The sequence below is a fragment of the Hemiscyllium ocellatum genome, chromosome 4 (assembly GCF_020745735.1).
Source record: "Hemiscyllium ocellatum isolate sHemOce1 chromosome 4, sHemOce1.pat.X.cur, whole genome shotgun sequence".
In the NCBI taxonomy this organism is placed as follows: Eukaryota; Metazoa; Chordata; class Chondrichthyes; order Orectolobiformes; family Hemiscylliidae; genus Hemiscyllium; species Hemiscyllium ocellatum.
Window position 1 is genome coordinate 84,095,949 of NC_083404.1, and position 27,322 is coordinate 84,123,270.

General features: G+C 39.9%; 1 protein-coding gene across 1 annotated transcript in view; it reads left to right on the forward strand.

Moving 5' to 3' along the window:
• The window catches only part of kcnq3 (potassium voltage-gated channel, KQT-like subfamily, member 3), a 429,352-nt gene that overhangs the window by 364,850 nt on the left and 37,180 nt on the right, over nucleotides 1–27,322 (forward strand). The window contains exon 9 of the mRNA XM_060823557.1: nucleotides 6,583–6,609. Within this exon, the coding sequence (XP_060679540.1) occupies nucleotides 6,583–6,609 (27 nt within the window). The remainder of the gene's footprint in view (nucleotides 1–6,582; nucleotides 6,610–27,322) is intronic.

Consider the following 27,322-nt stretch of genomic DNA (forward strand, 5'->3'; position numbering starts at 1 on the left):
ACATTTAAATAGAGAAAGACTGCAGATTTGGTAGTCCTTGTCCATGAATCAAAAAAAGCTAGTACTGGGTAATAGTAAAGGCAAAAGGAATGTTGGCCTTTAAATTCAAAAGAAATGGAGAATAAAAATAAAATAGACAAGCCACTAGTCAGACCACAGTTGGAATACTGTGAATAGTTTTGGATGTCTTCTATAAGGAAAGATATATTGGCATTGGAGGCAGTCCAGAGAAGGTTCACCAGGCTGGTACCAAGTATGGAGGGATTGTCTTATGAAGAGAGGTTGAGTAGATTGGACCTATCCTACTTGTATCTGTGGGAATATAGAAGAATGAGAGGTGACATGAGTGAAATATGCAAAATTCTAAAAGGACTTGACAGGGTAAATGCAGAGCAATTATGTTCCCTTATGTGAGAATCTCAGACCAGAAGGTATAGTGATTGTAATGAGGTCAGCCAGGTGTACCCTATAGAATATGAGTTCCTTGATTGGAGCTCTTAATCTGGTCCAGTCAGGAAGCCCTGACTGATAGATATAGACAGGAGTATCAGATAATCTGTTCACTCTGAGACCTGGCTCTGAGGAAGCTGGATCAGAGTCAAGGACACTCCATGTGTAAATAAAAGGTGACTTGATGATGGGATATAGGCCTCTATGGAATTATTTCAGAAGATATAATTTCCAAATAAGTGATCACACATTTAAGATAGAGATAAGGAATTTCTTTTAAAGGGTATTGAATCTGTATAATTCTTTACCACAGTGTGCAGTCAAGGCTTGGTCACTATGTACATTCAAGGCTGAATTGGACAGAATTTTAATCAGCAAGAAGGTTATGGGTAAAAGGCAGGAAAGTGGAGTTGAGGACTATCAGATCATCCATGATATCATTGAATAGTGGAACAGTTTAAGGGCTGAATGGTTTATTTCTGTCCCTACTTATTGTCTTTTAGTCATAGTCATAAATAAAAAAAAATTGGGTAAAGCACTAGTGGCTATTTTGAATCCAAGAAACTGGAAGGAATGAGTAAAAACAACATCAGTAAAATCTGTATGCATATTTATTTTAAAATTGCAATATTTTGACGTTATTTTGGGCTATGTTTGATAATCCCTTAACAATTACAATTAAAGTGTGTCCATTTCTCCCTATTCAGGCTGTATGCAGGTAATGAACACAAGTATAGTCAATCCTAAATGTACTGTTGGATGGCTGAATGCACGGCTCAGACTCAAAACCAATCAGTATTTCTTAAATCAGGAGTGCAATGTGGTTGAACCAAGTTGTGGAATTTATTGAGGAACTCATTCTAATGTGTCAAAGGATGTAATACAGTCAAGTGACACTGTTTACATCTTTGCAATCGTGAATTTGCTTACCTGTCCAAAGCATTCTAGACACAATACTCCCATTGTTACCCATCCAGTGCCTGAATACTTATCCATGGTTATGGGGGCCAAAATTGTCAAACAAAAATTTCAAAAAAGTGGAAATGCACAGAATGATCAATGATGATGTCGTCAAGCAATAGTGTATTTATCAGTTTGGACAGTTCGTTGCCATTTTATTGGTATTATAAGTATTTGGTTCCACACTGTAGGGAATCTAATCTAATCTAATCTTAATTCACCTCAGTAAAAGTCCACCAGGAAGAACATATGAAACCTGATGATCAGTTCACCTTGTGATTCATGGAACCTCGCTGCCTTGTTTGCCTTCGTAATAGTGATTGTGCTGGAAATAAATGGACATTTCGACATGTTGAGGGCATGTTAGGGCACTTCTTTTAGTAAATGACTTGTTCCAATATATTAGACTGAGAACAAATGTACCAGTGTTTGCACAGGACGAAAGAGCAATGTGAAACTGAAGAAAGATAAAGGTCTCGTTCTGACCCTGAAAAAACTGAGATTAATTTTGTTCCTTCTTTTCTTAGTTTATTATACTGTTCCTCCAGTAGTAAATCTTTGTATTTCATAAAAATATTGTTTTCATATTTTATTGAATTTTAACTTACACTTAGTGTAGCAGATATCCAAATATTGAATGGTTGGAATCTAATCAAATACAAAGCCTGATGACCGTTCATGATTTTGCATTTGCGAGGCTTTCTGAGAATGTGCTCCTGTAACAGTGCGACTTTAATGTGGTGGCACTGGACTTGAAGATCTTCTGGTTGCACTGAGGGCCTTCCCTCAGGAGGTGCACAGGAAGAAGAGATGGGCTTTACACACAGGGGTTCCGAAGGTACTGCCGACATACCCCCAGAAGGCAAGAGACCGGATGAGTTGCAGAGGACAGTGCCAGGGCCCAAACCCTGAGGACATGGATACAGCTCTGCAGAATCTTCAGGGAGCTCACACAAGTGATCTAATTTAATGAATGAACCTTCAAATACCATTTCTCAACAACTTCCCCAGTACTCTCCCACACAGGGTCAATGCACCACTCTTACATCTACTGCCTACCAACAAGCTCTACCAATCAGGGTTCATACTTAACATTCACAGCTTCACCTTACCCAAAAACACAGACTGGTAACCTCACACTCACTTTCACAGCTTTCACCTGCTGCCAGCTGTGTAGCTGTGACAACTTTATCCCCCAAATATATAGTATCACACTTTCGGATATATATCTTGTTCTCTTGTAGGGCAAGGTGATGCATAACTTGAAGCAGCAGAAGTTAACCAGTTGGGAACAAGCCTGGCTGCAAGTGGGAGAAAAGATATTTGGTCTCAATAGGCCAAACATTAAGGTAGACAAGTCCCCAGGACCTGATGGGTTCTATCTCTGAATGCTGAGGGAGTCAGGTAAGGAAATTGCTGGGGCCTTGTGTGAAGTTGGTTGATTTAGATGAAAAATGGGAAGAGGCTCAGTCAGTGCACAAGCACTGGTTGGGCAGAATGGCCTGTTTCAGTGTCATTTAATAAAGGAATGAGCATTATTGGCTCATATCCTGACAGTGACAATATTCTCACACCTAACTTACCCCATCACATCTCATGTCTTCTGATGCAGAACCTTTGTGGATAGGTACTTCTCACTCCTCGACCTTTCCTCAACATTATGTGGCTTTCTCTTTTCAAATACCCTTGGACTACAACCTGGCCAGTCAATGGTGAAAGATCACCAGATGAAGAGCAGGAAGAAGCAACATCACTGGGAAAGAATAGAGAAGAATACAGAAGGAAACTGATAGAATGCACAATAAATTTCTTGGCACATTGACAGGAAGCTATCAAGGAGCATGGAACAGTAACTTTCTAGAGCCTTGCACAAAGGACAGAGCAGAACTTCAAAGATTTCAAACATAAAATGGCACCATTGGTGTGCACTACACATTTTGTGTGGTAGCAAGATGTTCATTTGTGTGCATGCTGTCGATATGTGGGTGGTCTATATTCTGGAGTCATGAGCCTTGTTACCAAAGTTTAGGCCTTGTTGTCCAGTAGTTTATTTTGTCGTACAGATTTAAGTGGCTATGGTACAGTTCAGATTTTCACAGAGTGAAAACATCATGACTGTGTCAGAATGTCATGCATTGTCCTGCATTATTCTCCACATGTATACCTGCTGGAGAGTGATGCGGAGGAATTATTTTCAGATTTACATCTCCAAGTTGATATACAGTGTTTGCAAAGCAATGTGATTAAGAAAGGATGTTACCTAGAGTGTCTAGTTCAAAAATGGCATGATATTACGAAGTTTCATATTGTTTGATGTGAAGATTTGCCTGTAATACTCACTGCACATGCACCAATGCCCCCATCAATTAGAGGCTTGGTATGATACTTGCCAAAAATAAAACTTGAGTATCATAGATACTGTTTTGGACCTACGTAGCTACTGAATACATCCATAAAGTGGTTGTTATGCACATACATTTTAACCACTTGTTTTTAAGACTTTTTCCGATGTCAGTTGGTCGTATCTCCCTTCGTTGTCTCAATAGGCCAAACATTAAGGTAGACAAGTCCCCAGGACCTGATGGGTTCTATCTCTGAATGCTGAGGGAGTCAGGTAAGGAAATTGCTGGGGCCTTGTGTGAAATCTTTGTATCCTCTGTAGTAACAGGAGATGTCCCAGAGGACTAAAGAAAAGCCAATGTTGATGCTTTGTTTAAGATGGGCAACAGGGATCTGGAAAATTACAAGCTGGTGAGTTATTCATTGCTTTAAGGAAATTATTGAAGAAAATTCTTAGGGGTACGACTTACTTGTTTGGAAAAACATGGACTTATTAGTAATAGCTGGCACAGCTTTGAGTGGGGGAAAGTCGTGTCTCACAAACATGATTGAGCTTTTTGAGGAAGTGACAAAGATGATTGATGAGGGCAGGGTGGTAGATATTGTATACATGGACTTTAGCAAGGCCTTTGTCAAGATCCATGAGGCAGGCTGATGGAAAAGGTAAAGTCACATGGGATTCATGGTGAGCTGGTAAAATGGATGCAGAACTGGCTTGTAGAAGAGTGTTTTTCTGACTGGAGATCTGTGACCAGTGATGTTACACAGTGATCAGTGCTGGAACGCAGATTGTTTGAAATATATATATTTAAACAATTTGGAGGAGAATGTAGTGGCCTGATTAGTAAGCTTGTGGACAAAACAAATATTGGGAAACTGTGGATAGTGAGAAGGATAGCAGAATATAGATAGGCTGAAGATTGAAGAGAGAAGTGGCAGATGCTGTTTAATCCAGATATATGCAAGGTGATGTATTTTGGGAGATCTAATGCAGGAGGGAAGTATACAGTGAATGGCAGAACTCTTAATAGCGTCTACATACAGAGGGATCTAAGCATACAGGTCCATAGTTCCTGAAATTAGCAACACAGGTGGGCAAGGTGGTCAAGAGGCATATAGCATGCTTACCTTCATTGGTCAGGGCATACAGTATGAATATTGGCAAGTCATGTTGCAGCAGTATGCAAATTATTAGGTCACATCTGGAATATTGCACATAGGTTATCAGAAAAATGTGAAGGTTTTGGAGAGGATACAGAAACAGTTTACCAGACATTGTCTGGTTTGGAGGATATGAGCTATGAGGAGAGAGGGGACAAACTTGATTTATTTTCATTTGGCATTAAAGGATGAGGGGTGACCTGACAGAATGAATAGTCATGGTCATTTTCCCAGGATATAGGTTTAAAGTAAAAGAGAGAAAGTATAAAGGAAATGTGAGAAGCAAGTTTGTTTTACACAGAGCCTGGAATGTGCTGTAAGAGGAAATGGTGGAGATAGATACAATAGCAATGTTTAAGAGGCATCTTGACAGATGAATAGGGAGAGAGTAGAGTTAGACAGACTGCATAGATGCAAAAGATTAGTTTATAATTGCATCATGTGTTGGCACAAAGTTGGTGAGCTGAAGGGCATGTTCCTGTGCTGTAGTGTTCTTTGTTAATGACGAACTGCAAAATCCTAGTTCAGAAGAATTCTAAGTTCAGCCAATATAAGCCAAAATGGAGGAGACCCAGCCAAAATCAATCCTTAGCTTCCAGTTTCCTGAAACTTCAACATATCACCGTTTTCCCCTGTGAATATTTCTGACTCAGGTCAGCTGCAATGTTCCAGTGAAGCTCAACACCTCGTCTTCTGTCTGGTTTTCTTACAGTCCTCAGGACACAACATTGAGTTTAACAATTTTGGAGTTTGAACGTATTCCTCCATGCTGATTATCTACTCCCACATCCCAGGTCCTGTATGAGTTGCTCCCAGTGCACTCATTCCAGTTTCAACTGTTTACACTTCCTATTCATCTCTCTTCCTCTTACCATCAGCAAATCCTTAGTCTGCTTTTCCTTCTTCCTCTTGCTTTCTCTCTCTCTCTCTCTCTCTCTCACTCTCTCTCTCACTCTCATTCTCTCTTTCTCCCTTCACTTCCCTGGGAACCAACTCAATTTATTTGACTCACTCCTTTTACTTCCCCAGCCCACTCTGTCATCAGCATAAATACCACAATTTCTCAGCTGCTTTCAATCCTGACAGAGGGTCACTGAACTCGAAACATGAACTCTTCTCTCCACAGTTGCTGCCTGTGTTTCTCCAGTACTTTCTGTTTTTGTTTAAACTAATGGATTAGCTGCCTTTCCACACTTCTACATTAACAATACATTAGCTTCCTTATCAGTGACTCCACTGATGGTAAAATATGACAGGTGCCAACATCTGAGAGGAACTAAGAAACATTACTGCAGCGCTTCTTGTCAGTTCAATGTTTCAGCTGGTTCATAATCCCTTCCAATATCTCCCATGAAACCATGGCTTACAGTAATCCATCTTTGAATATTTTGTACATTTGAAAAGTTGTCTCACAAGTTTGAACACATCACAAGTTCTCTTTTCTGATGATTGTGTGTGAGAAATAACTTGTTAATAAGTTCATCTCACATTAAGATAAGGACATCGAGATTTCATAGTTATTTTGTTTTAAAATAAATGGAAGGCATCACATCTATTCAGTGCGAAGTTTCTATTTCACCAATCATTTTCAAAATTTATGTTTAAAATTTGTGTTTAAAACATGATTATAGATTAATGCTGTCTTTTTTCCTCTCTCTCTTCAATCTAAAGAAAAGATCAAGGGGATGAAGCTACCAGGTTTGTTGATGTTTCTCTGTTTTACTTTTAATATTTATGAAAATAGATATGATCTACTTTGAGGAAAGCTGTTAATTGCAATGCTAGGATTTTCAATAGGTCACCTTTTCAGAGTCTCTTTGATTTTTAATTTGTAAGTAAATCAAATGGGTTTCTTGCATTGTTACTCATGGCAAGTCAATTGTGGTACATGCTACACAGGGTCTACAATGTCACCTGGCAATTACAGTTGGCACCTGTGGTGTTAGTGGACCCTCTTGTTATGTTCAGACATGAAATTCTGATTAGCTGAATAAGATTCATATATTGAATGTCCATGTAAAATGTTGTCACACGAGGAAGCAGAAAATGCAAGTGTACCAATTATTTTTAATGTATTAATGGTGCTGAATTAGAAATTTGCACATCAAATAATAATGCTATGACCACTCTTGGAGGAAGTTTTTTTTTATTATGAATGATTGAGAGTTAAGCATAGTCAGACAAAATTTTATGTTTATTATTTTCGAATGGGTAAAGTGTCAAACATCCAAGAAACGGTGTCCTAATACTGGGAAAGACATAGAAACAGAAACATTGCAAGTGTAGCTTAGCATTGCCAAACTCTGTGGTCCACATTGCTGGTTGCAGTGGGACCAAGGTGTTACAGCTGCATGAGGAGCACTTCTGTGCTGTATATGCATAGGCAGGGAACTTGTAACATTATAATTGCCGATAATACTAGCATGTAATGAATATTGTGGTTACTGTGTTGTCTTTGGCAATGTTGTATTTTTATGATGTAATCATCACGTAAGACTGATTAAGAAGATCTATGCTAGTGTAATTGCTGGATATGGAAGAGCAAGCTGTAGTTGAGAAATATAATGGTGCGATAGGTGTTTAAACAGTTGAAAATGGTCATCTAAATGTCGAATGCAGTGGGCAGCAAGCTGTTCCACTCCGAAATTGGACTACTTGACAAACTGGTAAAAGTTCCCATGTAGACACCAGCACAGGTGTCTGAAACAAGCCTTAAGCCACTTGCATATTCAAGTTCAGGCTTGGATTGCAAAATTAGTTTGTGACTCCAAGCATTTAACTGTCAAGCCATTGGTTCTGCATTCAACTTTACTTAAATACTTGTTCACATTAAATGCAGGGGTCAACCAACAATATCCTCCACTCTTGATTCCCACCTACAAACTAGGTTCAAAAACCTGAGTTGACTGCGTTTGCTTTCCTGAGATCTGCAAACTGCCTCTGCAGCCATAACTATTGTCTGTAATTTCTTGGTAACAGGTAAATGAAGCTAACAGACCAAATATCCATGGTTCTGTCATAATAAGCACATATGGTGTTCTCTGAATTAGGTTAGCATCCCAATTCAACTAATATGCCTGAGCTTGCATATTAATGTACTTCGATGCGCTTGATGAATAAAACTCTTCTCTTGCCTGGATTAAGTAATGGAGTCCCAGAAATCAGGGCTGTGGCACCAACTATTAAGGATCTATATTAATGACTTGGATGAAGAGAATGAAGTAGTCAATTTTGCTGACTGCATAGACAGATAGGAAAGGAGTTTGCGTGGAGGATGAAAAGGGTCTGCAAAGAGATATAGATAGGTTACGTGATTGGGCAAATGTTTGTGATTGGAGTATATTGTGGAAAAATATGAGGCTGTCCGTTTTGTTGAAAAGCAAAATATTTCAATGGAGAAAAATATTTATAATACAGAGTGGTCTCTTTGGTGTCCTTGTGCTTGAATCACAAACTGTTAGTATTTAGGTACAACAGGTAATAAGGAAGTCAAATGGAACTTGGATCAATATACAAGAGAGCTGGAGGATAAAAATCTTGCTGTCAATAGGAAGCAATTGGTGAGAGTACATTTGGACTACTGTGTCATCTTTTACAAAAGAACCTCCAATCAACATGTACAATCTAAACAGTACCTCAGTTATAGTTAAAATCAAACTAATATTTGACAAGATGCCACATCATACACATGAGTAACAAAGATTATTACTTAAGAGCACATTGTGTAGGGGGTAAAGTATGAGCAAGAATAGATTTATTGGCTGATGAGAAGAAGATTGGGATTAAATGGATCTTTTGGAGTGGCAAGCGGTAACCAGTGGAGTGCCATAGGGATCAATCCTAGAACCTCATCTATTTGCAATATATATAAACATGTAGATTAGGAGATCAGATAACTGTTTGTTAAATTTATTCATGACACAGAGACTGTAGAAAAGTAAGTTGTCCAGAGGAGGTGGAGAGTTTGCATAGGGATAAAGACAGGGAGACAGTGAGGTCTGCAAATGCCAGAGATCAGAGTTAAGAGTGTGTTGCTGGAAAAGCACAGCAGGTAAGGCAGCATCCGAGGAGCAGGAAAATCGACGTTTTGGGCTGGAGCCCCTCTTCAGGATGGGCTCCAGCCAGAAACATTGATTCTCCTGCTCCTCAGATGCTGCCTGACCTGCTGTGCTTTTCCAGCAATACTCTGTCAATAGGGATAAAGACAGCTAAGTGAATACACACAAGAATTGACAGATGGAGTATAAAGTGCGCAATTGTCAACTTGCCCACTTTGGCAGAAAGAATGGAAAAGCAATACGTTATTTAACTAGAGAGGATTTGCTTAACCCAATGTTATAGAGGGATCTGGGTTTTCTAGTGCATGAATCATAAAACATTAGAATGCAGGTACAGTAAGTGATTAATGGAATAAATATTTCTAAATTAACCTGTTCAGAGATGTTGTGACACACCTCTGGAGCAGGTGTGATTTAAACCTCCCAGTTGAGAGATAGGGGCATGAAGGGTAGACTGATTGCAGTTGTACCAGGTTTTGAAGAGACCACATACTGTGTGCAGTTTTGGTCTCCAGATTTGAAAAAAGAACACAGTTGCATTAGAACCAATTCAGAGGTTCACTCAACTCATTCTGGTGATGAAAGCATATCATATGAGGAAAGGCTGACCAGGTTTGGTCTGTGGTAGAAGGTAATGGAATTTTTTTCAGAACATCTTCAAATAATACTGAGCTTGGCCCAGTCTGATGGTGTCATGCAGCCTTGAGGTGAAGAATCAACTGAGGTTTGGCACAGTTTCCTGATGAGGACATGTCTTCTCTGTCTGTAATTGTAAAACTCGTAAGAGTTTATGCGTGTAGTTGTATATACTTACTATGATGCAATAAACTGTATCATGGTATATGTGGCAATATTAAAATCAAATCAAATCAAAACTTGGTATCAAAGACAACTGCCTCTTCTGCTGATACTTATTCACAGTCCATTCTCCTCCACAGACAATGGAACATCCTCTTTGACTACTATTGAAAGGAGGATTGGAAGCCATCTGCCCCAATGTCAAGCACTACACTGTACTACACTTTAGCAACAGTAGGCACAGTTGTTTAAAATCCAAAATGACCAATAGTAAAAAGTGCCCAAAAGAATCTGAAGAAAAACAAAAAAAATTCTTTTTCAGATAAGAGAAATACCACGTTACCATGTTAAGTGTTATGAAGGTGTAAAGGGTACTGTACTTTTAAGAAAGCGGAAAAGCTAGCACGGACTTAGAAAAGCATACAGAGTACTGGAAAATTTGAAATGCAACATTTGGTCCAACGGCTAGACTAGCTGGGTTGCCTGGATACAAAGACAAATTCAAATTTGGCCATTCAGTTTAAATTATGCCCCAAAATACCAAACTCCAATTAAGTTTGAATTTAGTGTTCTAACAATATTAAAACCAATGAAACGATCAGCTGCTTTGGAATATAAAACAAGGAAAAATTGAACAGTCGAGGGAGAACTGCTGAGCCACCAACACATACAAACTACCCACAGAATAGCTCTCTTAAAGGTACCTTTATCTATCAGTGACCTGTGAGGCAGAATCCCTAAGAAGAAGGAAAGAAAACAGAGGAAGATACAGAGAGAAGATTCGACAGCTGGCTGGTTTTGAAATTTGAATTTTTTGGAAAATCTTAATCAGGGGTTTTATTGGGCCAGTATTGTAGAAGGGAAAGTAAAAGATAGGTTAGAGAAAGGAGTTGTAATTAGTTGTTAGTTAATTATTCTCTGTTAGACTTTAAAAAAAACTGAAGTTGCTAGTTTTTACTTTAAATAGTGACTTTTGGGATAGTTCTTTGCCTCTTGATATTTCACAGATTACTGCACGGAGTCAACCTTTTCAATGTTGCTTGGGGCCGGGGGAGTTTACCCTGTGTCATTACATTAAGAAAGGTTCAGCTAGTCAATCAGCAGCTGAAAGAGATCAGCATAGGCACGTGGAGACAGGACCATCATTGTAGCTGTATTCTCAAGTGAAAAGGTAGGTAGACATCGAGAAAGAGTGCTCAGTAAAGCCAGTTACACTTGGGTAGAAAAGAGCAAATCTGGTAAAGGGTTTAGCATTATAATGAATAATCAGCAGGGGCTTCAATAGGAAACTTAAATCACCAATCCTCACTTGCCATACCCAGAACAAATTGTCACTCCTGGGATATCCTGAAATGGGCCTACATCCCTGACACCGATGGTATCTTTAAAGAGCTGGACAAGCACAGTCAGTATGGAGTTCCGGACATCTGTCCCAGTCATTGCAAACAGAGGGAAATAATTGCTTTACGTGTGAACAGGGTCCTGGAAGCTCTGCTGAACAGGGTCTTGCAGACATAGGACCTACTCTTCCCCCAGCACCAACAGTGGGGGCCACAACACCAGACCATGCCAGCCTGGTCCAATGTTTCCACCTGCATTCATGCAGTCTAGAGGAGTGCCCAGCAATGTAAGAAGAAGGTCAATGACCTTCTCCCCTCCACCAGTGTAAGTACCACCGTCTTCTCTCCAATATATAACATGTATTCCATCTCTGCTGCTGTACTCATCTCCCACCAAGGTTCAATTTCTATCACTTTGACTATTTTCTGCAAAATCTCCCCTCACTCACTGTCACACACCCCAACTCTAAATACCATTAACAGTGCATGCTCTCGGCAGAATCTACTCACTCACCTGGAACATTTCCTCTCCTTCCCTCCCACTATTATACCCCTCAATACCTGGCTCCCTCTCAGTCCAGAAGCACAACTGCCCATAGTAGGAGGTGGGCTGCTTGGCATGTAACTCTTCACTCATTTAGTACGGAAGATCTTGCCTCACTGTCCTGAGTGAGTGACTTACTGTGTCCTGGCTCTTAGACTGGTAAAGGGGACCGTGTTTGACCTTCTATGCTGGGAACTGCTGACCAAAGGCCATCTCCCTTGACTTAACTGAGGATTGCTGACAACCATTTCAAGCTTCCTTCTTTGTGTCAGTGCTAGACAGCACAGCAACAGAGCAGTGTTGTGATAAAAGCAAAATGCTGTGGATTTTGGCAATCTGAAGTTAAAAACAGAAAATATTAGAGAAATACAGCAAGTCTGGCTGCATTTGCGGACACAGGGAAACAGAGTTAATATTTTGAGTCCGACCTGACTCTTCTTCATAACTAAAAGGGACTGGTTTCTCTGGCTGAGGGCCAGGCATAAAAAAGGCAAATCAAAGCAAGGATATGGTGAGCACCCAGGTAGACTACAAGTGAGAGAGAGCTATGGCAGTGAGTGACCAGCTGGGGGATGCAGCCTGCTGAGAATATGGCCCTGAGCACGAAATGTCCTTGCTTCAACATTACAGTGATAGTTGCTGTTTTGCCCCGAGGTGCAGCATTGAAGTTCAGAAACATAGATCAGAAATGTTTCATGAGTGTTCTTAGAGACTGGTACATGTTGATGCCTGTGTGCATGGATGTGGGGTATGTGTGACAGGTGCCCATGAAGCGTGCTCTGAGATGTTGGTGCCCTTGAGTTGTGAAGGTCCTTTGGAGGCACCAGATAACTGCTCTGACTTACATGTTGAGAATTCTCAGCATCAAGTTAATACTCAGTGGGTGGTAAGGTAGGAAGTTGCATATTAACAAAGTGAGATCTGGAGTTAAAAAAAATCACTAACAAGCAATAATCCCCCATTATTGCCAACTCCCCACAGACTAGGGAGAATCTCACCCTGACAATTGAAACTTTGTTTAAAAATGCAGCAAATCATTCCTGTTTTTGAATGAAGTTTCCCTGGACCTCTCATGCAAGTCTGCCACTTGTCTCACAGAAGCCTACTTCAATCAGATCCCTATATGATTCCACCCTGATAATCAGTGTCAATGTTGTGGAACAAAAAGAGCCTTGCAAGCAAAAGCAATGTGTAACTTCAGATAGAAGAATGTGAAGTCTGTGTGACTCTATAGCCAGAAAGAGTTCCAGAACAACTAGAGGACGAGTAGATATACACATAAGGAGCTCTGTTAGGTAGGTCATCCACCTCCATTTGAAGGGAGACCTGCATTGAAAGGATATCCACAACATTCCGATGAGAAATTGAAGATCAATCTAAACAAAGTTTGACAAAACTGATGAATGTCAATTAACATCTCACTCAATTTAACGTTGATATAAAAATGAGTGTAATTGCCTTGTCAATCCAAATACCATGATTGAAGGATCAGAAGTTAAAGCTTATGTAGATAAAGCTACTTATTCGTGTGGATTGACTCTCAAGATTAAAGATTTGCTATAAGTAGCACTACAACACAAAGGCCAGAAGTGTTGAAAGTGTGTATGTAGTTTCCAATCAATGTTTCTCACACTTATGCTTGCATGCAGGCACCTTGACCTAAATATCCTGAAAGTAGCAATTTCTGCCAAGAGTGCAATTAGTTCAGAAACTTTTGACAACCAATCTAAGGGCAACCAGTAAAAGGCTTCAAAATTAACAGCTGAGCCTAACAGGAAGACAGAGTCAGTAAAAATCAATTATGTTGGTGTCAAAAGTTTGTTCCGTCAAAAGAAGAAAGCTTCTGTTGAGATTACCTTTCTTGGCATAAGAGAATTGTTTCCTATAGTCACAATGGAAATGCTTTTCATTCCTGTCATCACTGAAGAACCTTCAAAAGGACAACCATCAACAAAGGTCAGCAAAATAACCAAATCCTGAGAACAAGAGTGAGCAGTTCCTCACCCCTCAGCTCACTGACCAACTTTCAGCTGAAGCTGTGCGGACAATGCATCAATCTGCTGAACTCTCAAATCAAAGCAAACACTGGAAGTCTGAAATAAGAAGGCAAAATGCTGGAGGAGCTCAGCATGTGAAGAGAGAAACAGAGTTAATGCTTCAAGTCTGTTAAGACTGTTCTTCAGGACAAAGCAAAGAGTCATATCAGACCTGAAAAGTTAACTCTCTCCCTCCATAGATGCTGCCAGCCAATCTGCTGAACACATGGTTGTCAGCATTGACTTCCATTTTGTCAGTGTTGATGCTGATTGTTCAACTTTCAGCAACATGATTAAAAGTCTGAAAAACTCAACAACACTAGTTAAGTGACCACAAAGAGTGACAGATGGCATCTAACATTAACAACAACTGGAGGGAGATCCAGGACATAACCTAAAAAGAAGGACCTGTTGGTCTAACCATCCACAAATCAGACCATCTCTTACATTGGGAAGCAAATTGCCTGATTCATAAATGCAAAATGCTGCAAGGAAGAAAGTATTTGATTCACCAGCACAGCTATCTTCCATGATGGACCACTATGAGATTAAATATCGTCCAGATAACTTAACGAGTCAACATCTACAAAGAACAAAGTCCTCTGCAAAGGACATGTGTGACCTAAAGGACACTCCAATGGAGAAATGATATGAAGATCAGCATCAAGATCAACAATCCTCAAGCCAAAAACTTACAACTCTTCCAAATCTAAAAGAAAAGTATTATGGAAGAATTGTCAAACCACCAGACTACTTGGATTGGTAAAGTTAGGGACTTGGGAGATAACGTTGTGCACAGTTTTGGTCTCCTTATCTGAAGAAGGGTGTTCTTGCTGGGGAAGACGTTTATTCCTGAGATGGCAAGACTTAGGAGAAATTGTGTTGGTTAGGATTAGATTTGCTGAAGTTTAGAAGAATGAGGGGCATCTCATAGAAGCCTATAAATGTCTAGTATGATTAGACAGGATAGATGCAGGAAGGATGGGGGAGTCCAGAACCAGGGGTCAGAGTTTAAGAATAAGTGGTAAACCTTTTAGGACTGAAGTGAGGAGAAATTTCTTCACCCAGAGAATGGTGAATCTGTGGAATTCAGTACTACAGAAAGTGGTTGAGGACAAAACATGTGTTTTCAAGAAGGAGGTAGATACAGCTGTTGTATCTAAAGGAATCAAGGGATATTGGGGGAGGGGCTTGATTCGAGCATTGAGCTCGATGATTAGCCTTGATCACATTGAATGGTGGAATAGAGGGGTTGAATGGTCTACTTGTGCTCCTATCTTTTATGATTATGTTTCTATGTAAGGGGAATAGTAAGTGTAATATAGTTATATCCATGACTCTATAATAAGTTAACGAAGAGATAAAATGCTTGGAAGGAGATGTTGTATAACTTAATAGTTCTAAAAATGTTCCTCTTTAAACTCTACCCAGTCTGATGACGTCATGCAGGTTCTGAGTAGAATTTAACAGTCTCCTGACAAAGGGTGCATGTACTTTCTTGACCACTTGTTAGTAATGGTTAATATGCATAGTTATTCATGTAACCACCATATAGTTAGTATGATATAATAAGCAACATCTTAGTATGAAAGACAAGAACTTACTTATGGCTTATCTTCCACCATGATCTACTGAATAGCCCTTCAGACTCACATAGGAAGGAGGATTGGTGGCAGCAATCTGCCACAGCCACACACCAGGAGTAGTTGGAACCCAGGCATCAAGTCATAGTGTAAATTGATGGATATCCATTGGAGTATTGAAAAATGAGGTTTGCTAAGGTAGAAACTGGCAGGGGGAATTGAACTAGGGAACATAGAAAAGAAGAAGACATCCCCCTTCAAAGATGGAATTAAGGAGTTTTTATTCTCTCAGAGCTGTTAGTCCATGATGTTCTCTTCCCCAGAAATCAAGAGAGGGAGGGTCATTAAATTTATTCAAGGCAGAGCTAGATAGATTTTGTTTGACAAAGGAGTCAAAGGTTATGCAGGGGGACCGAGAGAGATAAGAGATGTAGAGAACACAGCCAGTTTAGCCATAATATGAATGAATAGCTTGCTCCTGGTTCTACTTCCTCAGTCCTCTTCTCCTAATACTTCCAATTGATCCATGCTACCCCAGGGGACATCTTCAATGTTACCTGGTTTACATGGTAATTAGCCAACCAGCAGGTTGTCTTTGAGTATTCATTGTGCAGTACGCTATTGGAATTATGAAAGTAGGTGTGCAAATAATTAAATTGCCCTTGGCTACTTACCCACCCCAAAGCCACCTAACCAATTTTTTTTCTTCTGAGCACTCAGCTAAAGCTAACTGCCTCTTTTTAGATACGTTAATCTGGGCCAGATCACATCACTCAAACCCAACTTTAACTCAGACCTGCTAGGCATGAAGTTAAAATTCTTCCTGCACTTCCCCTCATTTAGGGATGAATCAAGGAAATGAGAATTAATATTATAAAGTTTAATGTCAGTGTTAATCTATTACCTTTGGAGAGGGACCTTTCCCAACTTCATGTTAGTTATGTGAATGAAAGAGGAATGCTGTCTGAAGAGCTTTAGGCATAGCTCTATAATAATGACTGCTTCAAGTGGCAAATATTAATTTGACAACAGTGAGGCGAAGTGATAGTTTCTTATTTTGCAAGAGATGGTAAGAAAGTAATTACAATGAATGAAAAAAATTACAATTTTCATTTGCATACAGTGGCCTGACTTTGCAGTTGTAATAGCAGTGAAGCTGCATCATCGTCTAGCATTCTTACACACTCGGTTAAATGCACAAACCCAGGGCAATCTGTCAGTAGTTGCTCCTTCTCCAACAGTGCATTTCCATTGTAGTCCTAATGGAAAAATTGGAGTGACTTGAGTTGACATGAACTTGCATTTACTCAGGCTTACTTCCAGTTGTGTTGTGAAGACACTTAAAAAGGTTTTTCCATGTTGATTCAGCTGTAACTACAATTTTAATGGCATATGAAGTTACAATTAATAATAAACAACCTCCCTGCAAAATTCATTTTATATTTGTGAAATGTCAGATTTCTCCATTCTGATTAAAATTTCATAATTTTCCATTTTTTAAGCTTCTGCCTTAGTCCCCAATGTTTACTGCACTGTCTGTGAAGTGACTAAAAGATGAAGGATAGTCAGTGTGTTTACTTGCTGCTTTGTTGTCTGTGAGAGTTGCTTTAATGGGCTGCTTACCTGCTCAATAGCATTGCTTTTGTTGAATGTCAGAGTCTCCTTAGCTTACTGCAAGATTCAGATTGACACCAGGAAATGTGAAATCCAATCCACAGATATCGCTAGGGACAGAATTTTACTCACGCTCATTGATGAATTTGCAGACTTGTGGAATCATGTCAACTTCCCCATGGCCTACAATGTCATCTATCTGGTCATCTGCTGACCTGTCCACAATTTTATAAGAGGTGGGAGAAGTTTGCTGCCCTTGACACATTTGAGGCCCTGGCCATTTCCCTTCTACCTCCACCCCTCCATTTTGAGATGAACTGATGAGGGTTAGGCATGGGCATCATGCACATATCATTTTGCTCAGATTAATGGATTGGAGATAGAAGATCACCTTCCTTACTTAACCACCATTTGCGATCAGGCATCCACTCCACAAGATCTAAGAACCCCCTAGATGCTCACTTTCTGCTAAGTCCTTCAGGTGAAGATTTTACCCCTGCCACACACACACATTCCCAACCTTGTAACCCATTTCCCCTTTTTTTGTTCATTTTTGGGCAGTACTGGCTTGCCACCATTTATTGCTCATCCCTAGTTGCCCTTGAGAAGGTGGTGAGTGGCCTTCTTGAACCACTGCAGTCTATATATTTTGGGTAGACCCACAATGCTGCGAGCGAGGGAATTCCAAGATTTTGACCCAGTGACAGTGAAGAAATGGAGATATATTTCCAAGTCAAATGGTGACTTCTTCCAACAGAAACTCCATTAGACCTTGGAAATTATCGTACTGTTCTGAACTGCTATTCTATTTTCAGGTGTACAAGGCAAGTTTGGATAAGTACCACAACATCATGGTCTTACTTTTTTTTATTGTTTTGTCCCTCAATTGGCCCAATTCTCATCCACTCCCTGAGCCTCTACTCTCTCTCCTGTGGTAAACTTCCTGGGTTTGTCTTTGTAATGTAGACTCTTGGGCTTTAACTAAGGGAACAATTTGTATTCCCAGCAGGGGCTACTGCTTCCTGTTACACACTCTGAAATGGGACTTACTGCCAAGTAAAGAGCATCCAGCCAGTTAAAGCTGCATGGATTGATCAGGGGCAGTCCTAATGAGCAGGAATGCGAGAAACCCCTCAATTGGAAATATTCTGTTATGGGAAACCTTCCTTGAGGTCATTACTGAGTGCTGTCACTTTGCCAGAAATCATGCCTGATTACACCAATAGTTTGCTTTGGCTGCTTCACTCATTATGTAGATGTCCCTACCTGATTTGAAACAAGGAATCTTTTGCCCAGTTATATTTAATGGAGCTATTTGACTATTTGTTCAAGCTGACATCTGATTGCAAGTCTTAGCTCCCCAATAAATGCTTATTCAATAAACAAATTAAAAGTGAAGTAAAAAGCTGTTGACTTTTCGACGTGTTCATCAAAGAATAATGAAATGTGTAGATTCACGTCCATGTTTTCACATCGAAGTACTCAATCACTAAGTAGGGACAGAAAAGGGAAGTGGAGAATATTTAACGAGATACCCTCATAGAGACCATTGTGACAGTGATTAAAGCATACCAATCCTGTTTATCCTAATTGTACCCAGTGGTGCTCAAAGATTTGATTATGTTCTCCATCATCTTCTCTCCCCCATCTGCGGCTTCTTTGTGCTACTCTAGCATTTTTTCCAAATACTTATGGGATTTGCATGTCATTGGCTAGGACTGCGTTTGGTGCCCACCCCTTATCACGTTTGAAGATGAAGTGTTGACGAGCCATCTTCCTTAAACTGCTGCAGTCAACAAATGTAAAATGAGGATGCTAGAGAGTAGAAATAAAAGCAGCTTGCTGGAGAAACTCAGAAGATCTGGTAGCACTTGTAAAGAGAGAAACAGAGTTAATGTTAAGAGTACAACATGATTCTTTGGAACTGATGCCTATAGTGCTTCAGGATCTTGACCTCGTGAAATGGCAATATAGTTTCAAGTTAGAATGCTGTGTGATTCCACACTTATCTGTCTCAATGATATTAATGTTGATTTATCTGATGTTAATGCACATCTACTAAGCCCTGAAGAAGGGCTTATGCCCGAAACATCGATACTCCTGTTCCTTGGATGCTGCCTGACCTCCTGCGCTTTTCCAGCAACACATTTTTCAGATCTACTGGATTTCATATACTTTCAGGATGAGGATACCACAAGAAAGAAAGATTGACCAATCTTACCTCACCTTGGTGACCTGTTTCCCTGACCATTCCCATAATCCTAAAATTTATTTAATTTCTTTTTGAAATAAATAAATGTGCCTCCATCACACTCTTACACAATGCATTCCATGATCCTAACTATGTGATAAGTAACATTTTTCCCTCATATTACCTTTGGTCCCTTTTGCTAATCATCTTAAATCAGTCCCCTCTAATTCTTGATCTTTCTGTCAAAGCAACCATTTCTCTCTATGCATTCTGTCCTGATACCTCATGATTTTATCAGAATATATCAGATTTTGTCTTAATCTTTTGTAAGGAGAAGCATCCCATCCTTGACAATTTATCCACATATTCCAGACATGAAAACCCTTATCCCTGGAGCTATTCTTGTGAACATCTTCTTTTCTCTCTCTCTCTAAAGCATACCCTTCTTAAAATCTGGTGCATAGACTTCGCTCCAATATTCCAGTTGAAGCCACTTTTGTTAGCTCTGCATGCATGCTGTTACAATTTCCCTTGTTTAAATTCAAAATAGCTGTTTTGGATTCACACTCCTCACCCTTTAAACTGTATATAAAATTCAATCATTTTTTAATCACTACTACCCAAGAGAGCTTTCACTATGAGGTCAGTAATTAATCCTATCTCATTGGTCAAAATCGGGTCTTAAATGGCTATGCTCTGGTTGATGCCATAACATGCTAGGCTAAAATTCTTTGATTTCTCACCCAGATTACTTGCTCTCATCTGATTTTTCCAGTCTGGGTGTAGGCTACCATGTAGGTGAAAAATCCTCCATGATAACCACTGTTGCCTTTTAACAAACTCCTATTACTTCTCCCTTGTTTACTTTTAGGGACATGCACACAAATTCTACAAGTGACCTCTTGCCTTTATCATACCTCACATCTACCCAGACTGCTTCTATATCCTGGCTACTTCAATTTAGCCCATCTCTCTCTATTGTGTTCATATCATCTTTAATTAAGAAAGCCATCCCTCCACATTTTCCTAGCTCGATATCATTCCTAAATGTCATATACACTTCAATATTCAGGTCCCAGTCTGGGTCATCCTGCAGCCATATCTCAGTTGTGGCCACTTGTTTTCAGGAGGCACAAAGTGTTTAGTTCACTCTTGTAAAGGTCTCTACCTTATTAATTAGGAGTCACAGCTCACAATAATTTGTGAGGGATAAGCTAGAGTTATCTTCAGGCTTGAAATCCATTTCACTGCACAGCAAAAACATCTTGTCTTCCAGAAATTCAATATCTCGTTCACACTCTTCAGTTGTTCATTTGCCTGGGAGCCAATCAGATAGCGGTTGGCAGTCAGCAGGCCTATCGTCATTGATAACTCTTCACTCGTGCACAGACCAATCAGCTACTTATTGTCGGATGCAACTCCATCTATATAAATGCCCCCTCTCCCATTGCTCATTCACCTCATTTGTAGTAACCTTCCTTCACTGTTTGAAAACACAACAGTATAAATAGCACTTAAATGAAGTTTCAGAGAACTTGTTTTTTTTTAAGTGCAGCAGTCCTTGATCAATTTTTGATTTTTAAAACAATTCTTTTCCTATTTCATGTCCACAATACAAAATACAGAAATCTAAAAGGTACGGCCTTTTTCCATTGGTTCCACCCAATCTAATAATGTCAGTCACAATCTGTGAGTGGAAACAAGGAAGTTTGGCTTTTGGAGTGTGCTAGTAAACCTGTACCAGCTCCCTAATGTCCCAGTAATTCTATTTGATCAAATGTAGTTGTACTCACTGCTATTGTGTGATAACTAAGAACAGTGCAACTTCTATAGTTGGTCTATGATAGTGTATCATATTCCACCAACCAATATATAGAAGAAAGACAAAGGAGGATTGGTGGCAACAAACTACCTTAAAAAGCTCTAATCCACTGCCATAAACTGGTGGAGGTGGAAAATAACACAAGATGCCAGGAGTGATTATCTGGGGAAAAAATTGCAATGACTAAGACTCCTACATAAATGTCAGCAGGACTGTCCACTTGGCTTACCTCCAAGCTATGATCAATGTGGATGTAAGTTTGCTGACTGAGTTGGAAGGTTAATTTTCAAACGTTTCGTTACCATACTAGGTAACATCATCAGTGAGCCTCTGGTGAAGTGCCGGTGTTATGCCCCACTTTCTATTTATGTGTTTAGGTGTCCTTGGGTTGGTGATGTCATTTCTGTGTTGGTGATGTCATTTCCTGTTTTTTTTTTCTCAGAGGATGGGAGATGGGGTCCAAATCGATGTGTCTGTTGATACAGTTCCAGTTGGAATGCCATTCTTCTAGGAGTTCTCGTGTGTATCTCTGTTTGGTTTGTTCTAGGATGGATGTGTTGTCCCAGTCAAAGTGGTGTCCTTCTTCATCTGTATGTAAGCAAACTAGTGATAGTGGGTCATGTCTTTTTGTGGCTAGTTGGTGTTCATGTATCATGGTGGGAATTTTCTGCCTATTTGTCCAATGCAGTGTTTGTTACAGTTCTTGCACAGTATTTTGTGAATTACATTTGGTTTTGCTTGTCTGTATAGAGTCTTTCAAGCTCATTAGCTGCTGTTTTAGTGTGTTGGTGGATTTGTGGGCTACCATGATGCGAGGAGTCTAAGTAGTCTGGCAGTCATTTCCGAGATGTCTTTGATATAGGGGAGAGTAGCTAGGGTTTCTGGACGTGTTTTGCCTGCTTATTTGGGTTTGTTGCTGAGAAATCGGTGGACTGTGTTCATTGGGTACCCGTTCTTTTTGAATGCACTGTATAAGTGATTTTCCTCTGCCCCTCATTGTTCCTTTTGTGCTGCACTGTGTGGTGGTTCATTGAAATAATGTTCTAATGCAACTTCGTTTGTGGGTGATTTCTTCTGTAGTTCAGTATTTGGTCCATATGTGTTGTTTTCCTGTAGACGATGGTTTGAAGTTCCCCATTGATTGTTCACTCTACTGTGACATCTAAGAATGGCAGTTTGTTGTTGTTTTCCTCTTCTTTTGTGAATTTTATGCCACTAATAATATTATTGATGGTCCTGAAGGTTTCCTCTAAGCTGTTTTGTTTAGTGTGTGTCATTGGTTAAAATCGGGTCTTAAATGGCTACGCTCTGGTTGATGCCATAACATGCTCGGCTAAAATTCTTTGATTTCTCACCCAGATTACTTGTTCTCATCTGATGTTTCCAGTCTAGGTGTAGTTTGGGTTGGATGGTTGACAGAGCTGATTGTTCGAGTCTCTGCATTACTGCCTCTGCTAAGAACCCTGATATCAGAGATCCCATAGGAATTCCATTGGTTTGTCTGTAGGTTTTGTTATTGAAAGTGAAGTGGGTGGTAAGGCATAGGTCCACTAACTTGACAATTTTGTCCTTGCTGATGAGGTTGGTGGTGTTTGCTATATGTGTCTTTTGTTCTTCTAATAGTATAGTCAGTGGCCAGGTTGATGTTGATGGATGTGAACAGGGCTGTTACATCAAAGGAGACCATTATTTCATCCTCTTCTATCTTGATGTCTTTGATGGTGTTCAGGAATTCTTGAGTGGAGTGAATGGAGTGGCGAGCGTCTTCTACTAAGTGATTTAATGTTTGGTGCAGTTCCTTTGATAGACTCCATATACCACCCTCTGAAGAAAAATAACAGGAAATGACATCAACACAGGAAATCACATCACCAACACAAGGAAACCTAAACACATATCGAAAGCAGGACATAACACCAGTACTTCACCAGAGGCTCACTGAAGATGTCACATAGTATGGTGACGAAATGTCTGAAAATGAACCTTCCAACTCAGCGAGCAAACTTACATCCAGAACCTCAACCTCAACTACAAATCTTCTCAAAACTTGCTATGAATAATATGTTTATTATGACATGGGTTCTCTGCTCATATCCAAGAAGAAGCCCTGTTCCATAGAGCTTCTGGCGTACTGGAGGCCAACAGCTCTTCAGCGTTGGTAGTGCCATGAGGAAATCAAGGTGTGTCAGTAATTTTTGCAGGTGCTATGCTGGCAGTCCCCAGTGAACTGAGTGAGGGGGTCATGTTGTACAGGGCATTTTGGGTGGGGTTGGTAAAGAAGGTGGACATGGACATGGAGAAGGAAAAATGGATAGGCCCTTCCATGGGTGCTAGGAGCCCAGAAAGGAGAGAACTCCACTTTCCCTAGTGTGGTCCCAGCCCCAAGATTAGAATAAGCAAAGAATCCACAGTCCCAAACAGAAGAGGAAAGTTCTGCTGTCAATAAGGTGAGCTACTTCTTTAAGGGAGTGACAACTTTAAAAATAAATCCTACAAGTCAGCCAGCAGCTGTGCTTTAAGGATCTAATTTAGCCAGAATCAGGGGAATAAGTACAGAAAATCTGAGCCCTGAAGAGACTCTCACTACAGCAGCTAAGCAAGTCACGATCCACCAAAAAAGCAGTCTACATTGTTCTCCAGGGATAACTTGAGTCTCATAAAGAAGGGTAAAAAACCTACTTTTACAGCATCGTTGTGGGTTAGGAAACTAAAAAAGCAGAAGTTACGAAAAATTATTCAGAATGTGTATTATTAATGTTAATCTATTTTATATGCTGTAGAATATTTGGCATTACTATTTAAAATTTCTTCGAACCAGCAACATCATTAGTAAAATTAAGATCCTTAGACAACACATTCCAAATTCATGACCAGTTCCATCGAGAAGGACAAGGGCAGCAGATACATGGGAACACCGTCACCTGCAAGTTCCTCTCCAAGCCACTCACCATCCTGACTTGGAAATATATCACCATTCCTTCATCAGATCAAAAGCCTGGAATTCCTTCTATAATGGGGGCAGGTGTTCAAGAAAGCAGTTCCCCATAGCTTCTCTAGAGCAACAAGGCATTGCCCAGGCAACAGTGCCCAAATCCTGCAAGTAATTTTTTAAAAAAATCTCTATGTTGAAAGCAGAAGATTTAACTTAAATGTGTTATTTTAAGGCAAAGGAAAACTGGAATTGAACAATGGAAGTTAAAGATTAGATTACTTACAGTGTGGAAACAGGCCCTTTGGCCCAAAAGTCCACACCGACCCGCCGAAGCGCAACCCACCCATACCCCTACATTTACCCCTTACCTAACATACGGGCAATTTAGCATGGCCAATTCACCTGACCCGCACATCTTTGGACTGTGGGAGGAAACCAGAGCACCCGGAGGAAACCCACGCAGACACAGGGAGAACGTGCAAACTCCACACAGTCAGTCGCCTGAGTCGGGAATTGAACCTGGGTCTCAGGCGCTGTGAGGCAGCAGTGCTAACCACTGTGCCACCGTGCCGCCCACAAAGGCATGATAAAATGTGAAAAGCCATTTTCTCAGGAAAAAAGGCACAATTCTGTGGGAGGAAGGAAAATAAGGCATGGTGCTATGTTTCCATTTTGCCAAAAAAGGTACCGAACCCACCTCGATGAATGACAAAACAACACAAAACCACCATCTTAAATCTTTATGTTGGGAAGATAAATGTTCATTTAACTGAAGATTTAAGAGGGTGTACAAGACTTCAAATGCTTCAAAATTATTAGTTTTATTCACACAGAGATGAAAACAGTTTTTGCATTTTAAAACAAAGAAAGGAAGAAAATTAAGAAAAGATTACAATCAATTATAATTTAAAGCTCATTAAAAGACCTTAGTCTAATTCATCATTCAATAAAAATTAATTACAATTTTCACAAATGTATGAAAGGTGAAGAATCTTAATTAATTTTGCAACCAATGAATTTAAATTATGATTCAACCGAGAAGAACAAAAGTGGGGATCCAGCAGAAGTAGCATAAATTTGAAGCTTCCAACCAAAAATAAGTTGAAGTAATAAATTAAATTAAAACCTCAAGACAAAGGAGAATGATCTTATTTCTTTCAAAGGCCCATGGTTATAAATATGTCAGAAAAAGAATTAGGTTGATCAACATGGAAGGAACAATTCATGAGATGCACTACTTCTTCAGGTTGATATACCAAAGAACAGGCAGAACAAGTTAACATACTAATTTGGAATATAGTAGCAAGAGTAGGCCTTTTGGCCTTACAGCCTGCTGCACAATTCAAACAAACTCTGTATCCTGTTCCCACTGTCTCCTCATATCCTTTGATTCCTTTATCTTAAGGACAATATCTGCATCTTTCTTGAAACTTTAACTTTTGGTTTCAACAATTTCCTATCATAGAAAATGCCAAAGACTTCTCACTTCCTTAGTTAAAACATTCTTCCTCCTTTCCGTCATATCCTTAGATTGCCACCCCCTTCAGTCTCTCATTATCTGGAATTTATTCCATATTTCCCCACACAATAGAAAATGTGCAGTTTAGGTGAATTGGCTATGTTAAATTGCCCATAATGTGCAGAGGTGTGTAGGTTAGCTTCATTAGTTAAGGCTAAATACAGAGTAATAGGGTGGAAGGAATAGGTCTGGGAGGGCCATTCTTTGGAGGGTCAATATGGGCTTATTGGGCCAAATGGCCTATAAGGTTTCTATTCTATAAAAATTCTATTCTAAAACCTCTCTGTATTTCCGCCCCCTAGTCTCCTTTAAGATCTATTCAAAGCCCATCTCTTAAACCAGACTCCTGGTCACCATTCTAATACCTGTCTCTCTAGCTCAGATCAATTTTCTCCATTTGCCTTTGTGAGACTTATTGAGTTATTTTTCTTCATCTTAGGAATAAAAAAGTGGTGGAAGTTATTGTTTTAAACAATCTGCTAATATACTTAGGCTTCCACGATTATCCTTGACATCATTCATGATGAAAAGATTGTATAATATTGAATTGATACACCTCTGATGGTCTTCAGACTTTTAGACTAAAGAAATTGAAAACTCATTTCATCAAAAGCTGATGCCAAACACGGAGCTGCTGGTGGGATGCTTTGGGCAATTTTACAGGCAGCAGCCAATTAAGGAGCTATTGCCCAGCCTACTATCACGTGAGGAAGCCAGCCCATATCCCATACAGGCCTCCATCAGCAACATCATCAATAAGGAGTGACTGCTGCTGAAGCTGCAGGTAGAGGAAGAAGACACCTCCTTGTTAAAGCAACCTCAAACCTTAGTTAATCATGGGATTTTGGGATTTCCCCCATATACTGTGGATCTCTGTGATGTCACTGATAGGTGGACCTCCAGGTTAGTTGGTTAGAGAAGGCCATTTGAGCAAGTGGGTCCCCATGCAGGGGGATGGAAGAGGTGTCAATCAGGGTTGGGGCAGTGAAAGAGGTTGATCTCCAGGTAGAGGTGTGTCAGATAAATCAATGGGCTGTTGATGCTGGGGTGGGGTAATTATCAGTGGGCCAGGGAGGTGGGTGGTGATAATTCAGAAACCTGCAATTGGAGAGGTCTGAGACTTGGTGGTAGAATCGGATACTTCATTTTGGGGCGCAGGCATGCACAAGATGTTGGGGACGATGTAACCCAGGGATCACAGGCCATAAACCATGGCCCAAGGAGGTGGATAGGTGATTAGAAGCCTCAAGGTTGATGGAGATTGGAGGCCATTAGAGAAAGCTTATTCAAAGTGATACCTTCATTTGAATTTAGTAGGTGTAAAGCCACTCATCTCCGGAATTCCCTTTGTACTCCCATTGATGAACCTATTGGGTTCCCTGAATTGATAGCAGTTACATTTTCAGAAAAGAACAGTAATACTCATAAACCTCATGATCATATCTAAAATGCCATCCTGGATTTTGTGACAGATTAGCCACTTTCCCACCATCCAGCTTCAATTAATGATGGAAATGGGAAGGGTTGAGGTAATATTTCTCAAACCTTAGACCCTAATCTATCTCAAATCACTATGTGGCACCTACCAGGTTCCTTACTCAGCATTGCATGTTTACTCACTGTGAATTACATGCAGTGGATTTTACAGAACGTGGTCACAGTTTGTGAGTCTTTGCTCTATTTGATAAACTGTGGTATCATCCTTCTGAAAAAGCAATTAGCCATCTCTAGCTTTCTACTTATTTTTAATTACATACCACATTGAAAAATTGAATATAATTATGTAAAAATGGAGATTTTTATTTTTGAGACTACAATTTTAAGCAGCATGCAGGGGGTTGACATTTACAGGAATGCTACTTGATAGAGCTCAAAAGCATGCTTAGATATTAGAACTGCCAAGCTATCAATAATGCTGCAGAGACCGGTTCTGCAGGTATTTCTGCTGTTTTAATAACAAGACTAGATTATGAA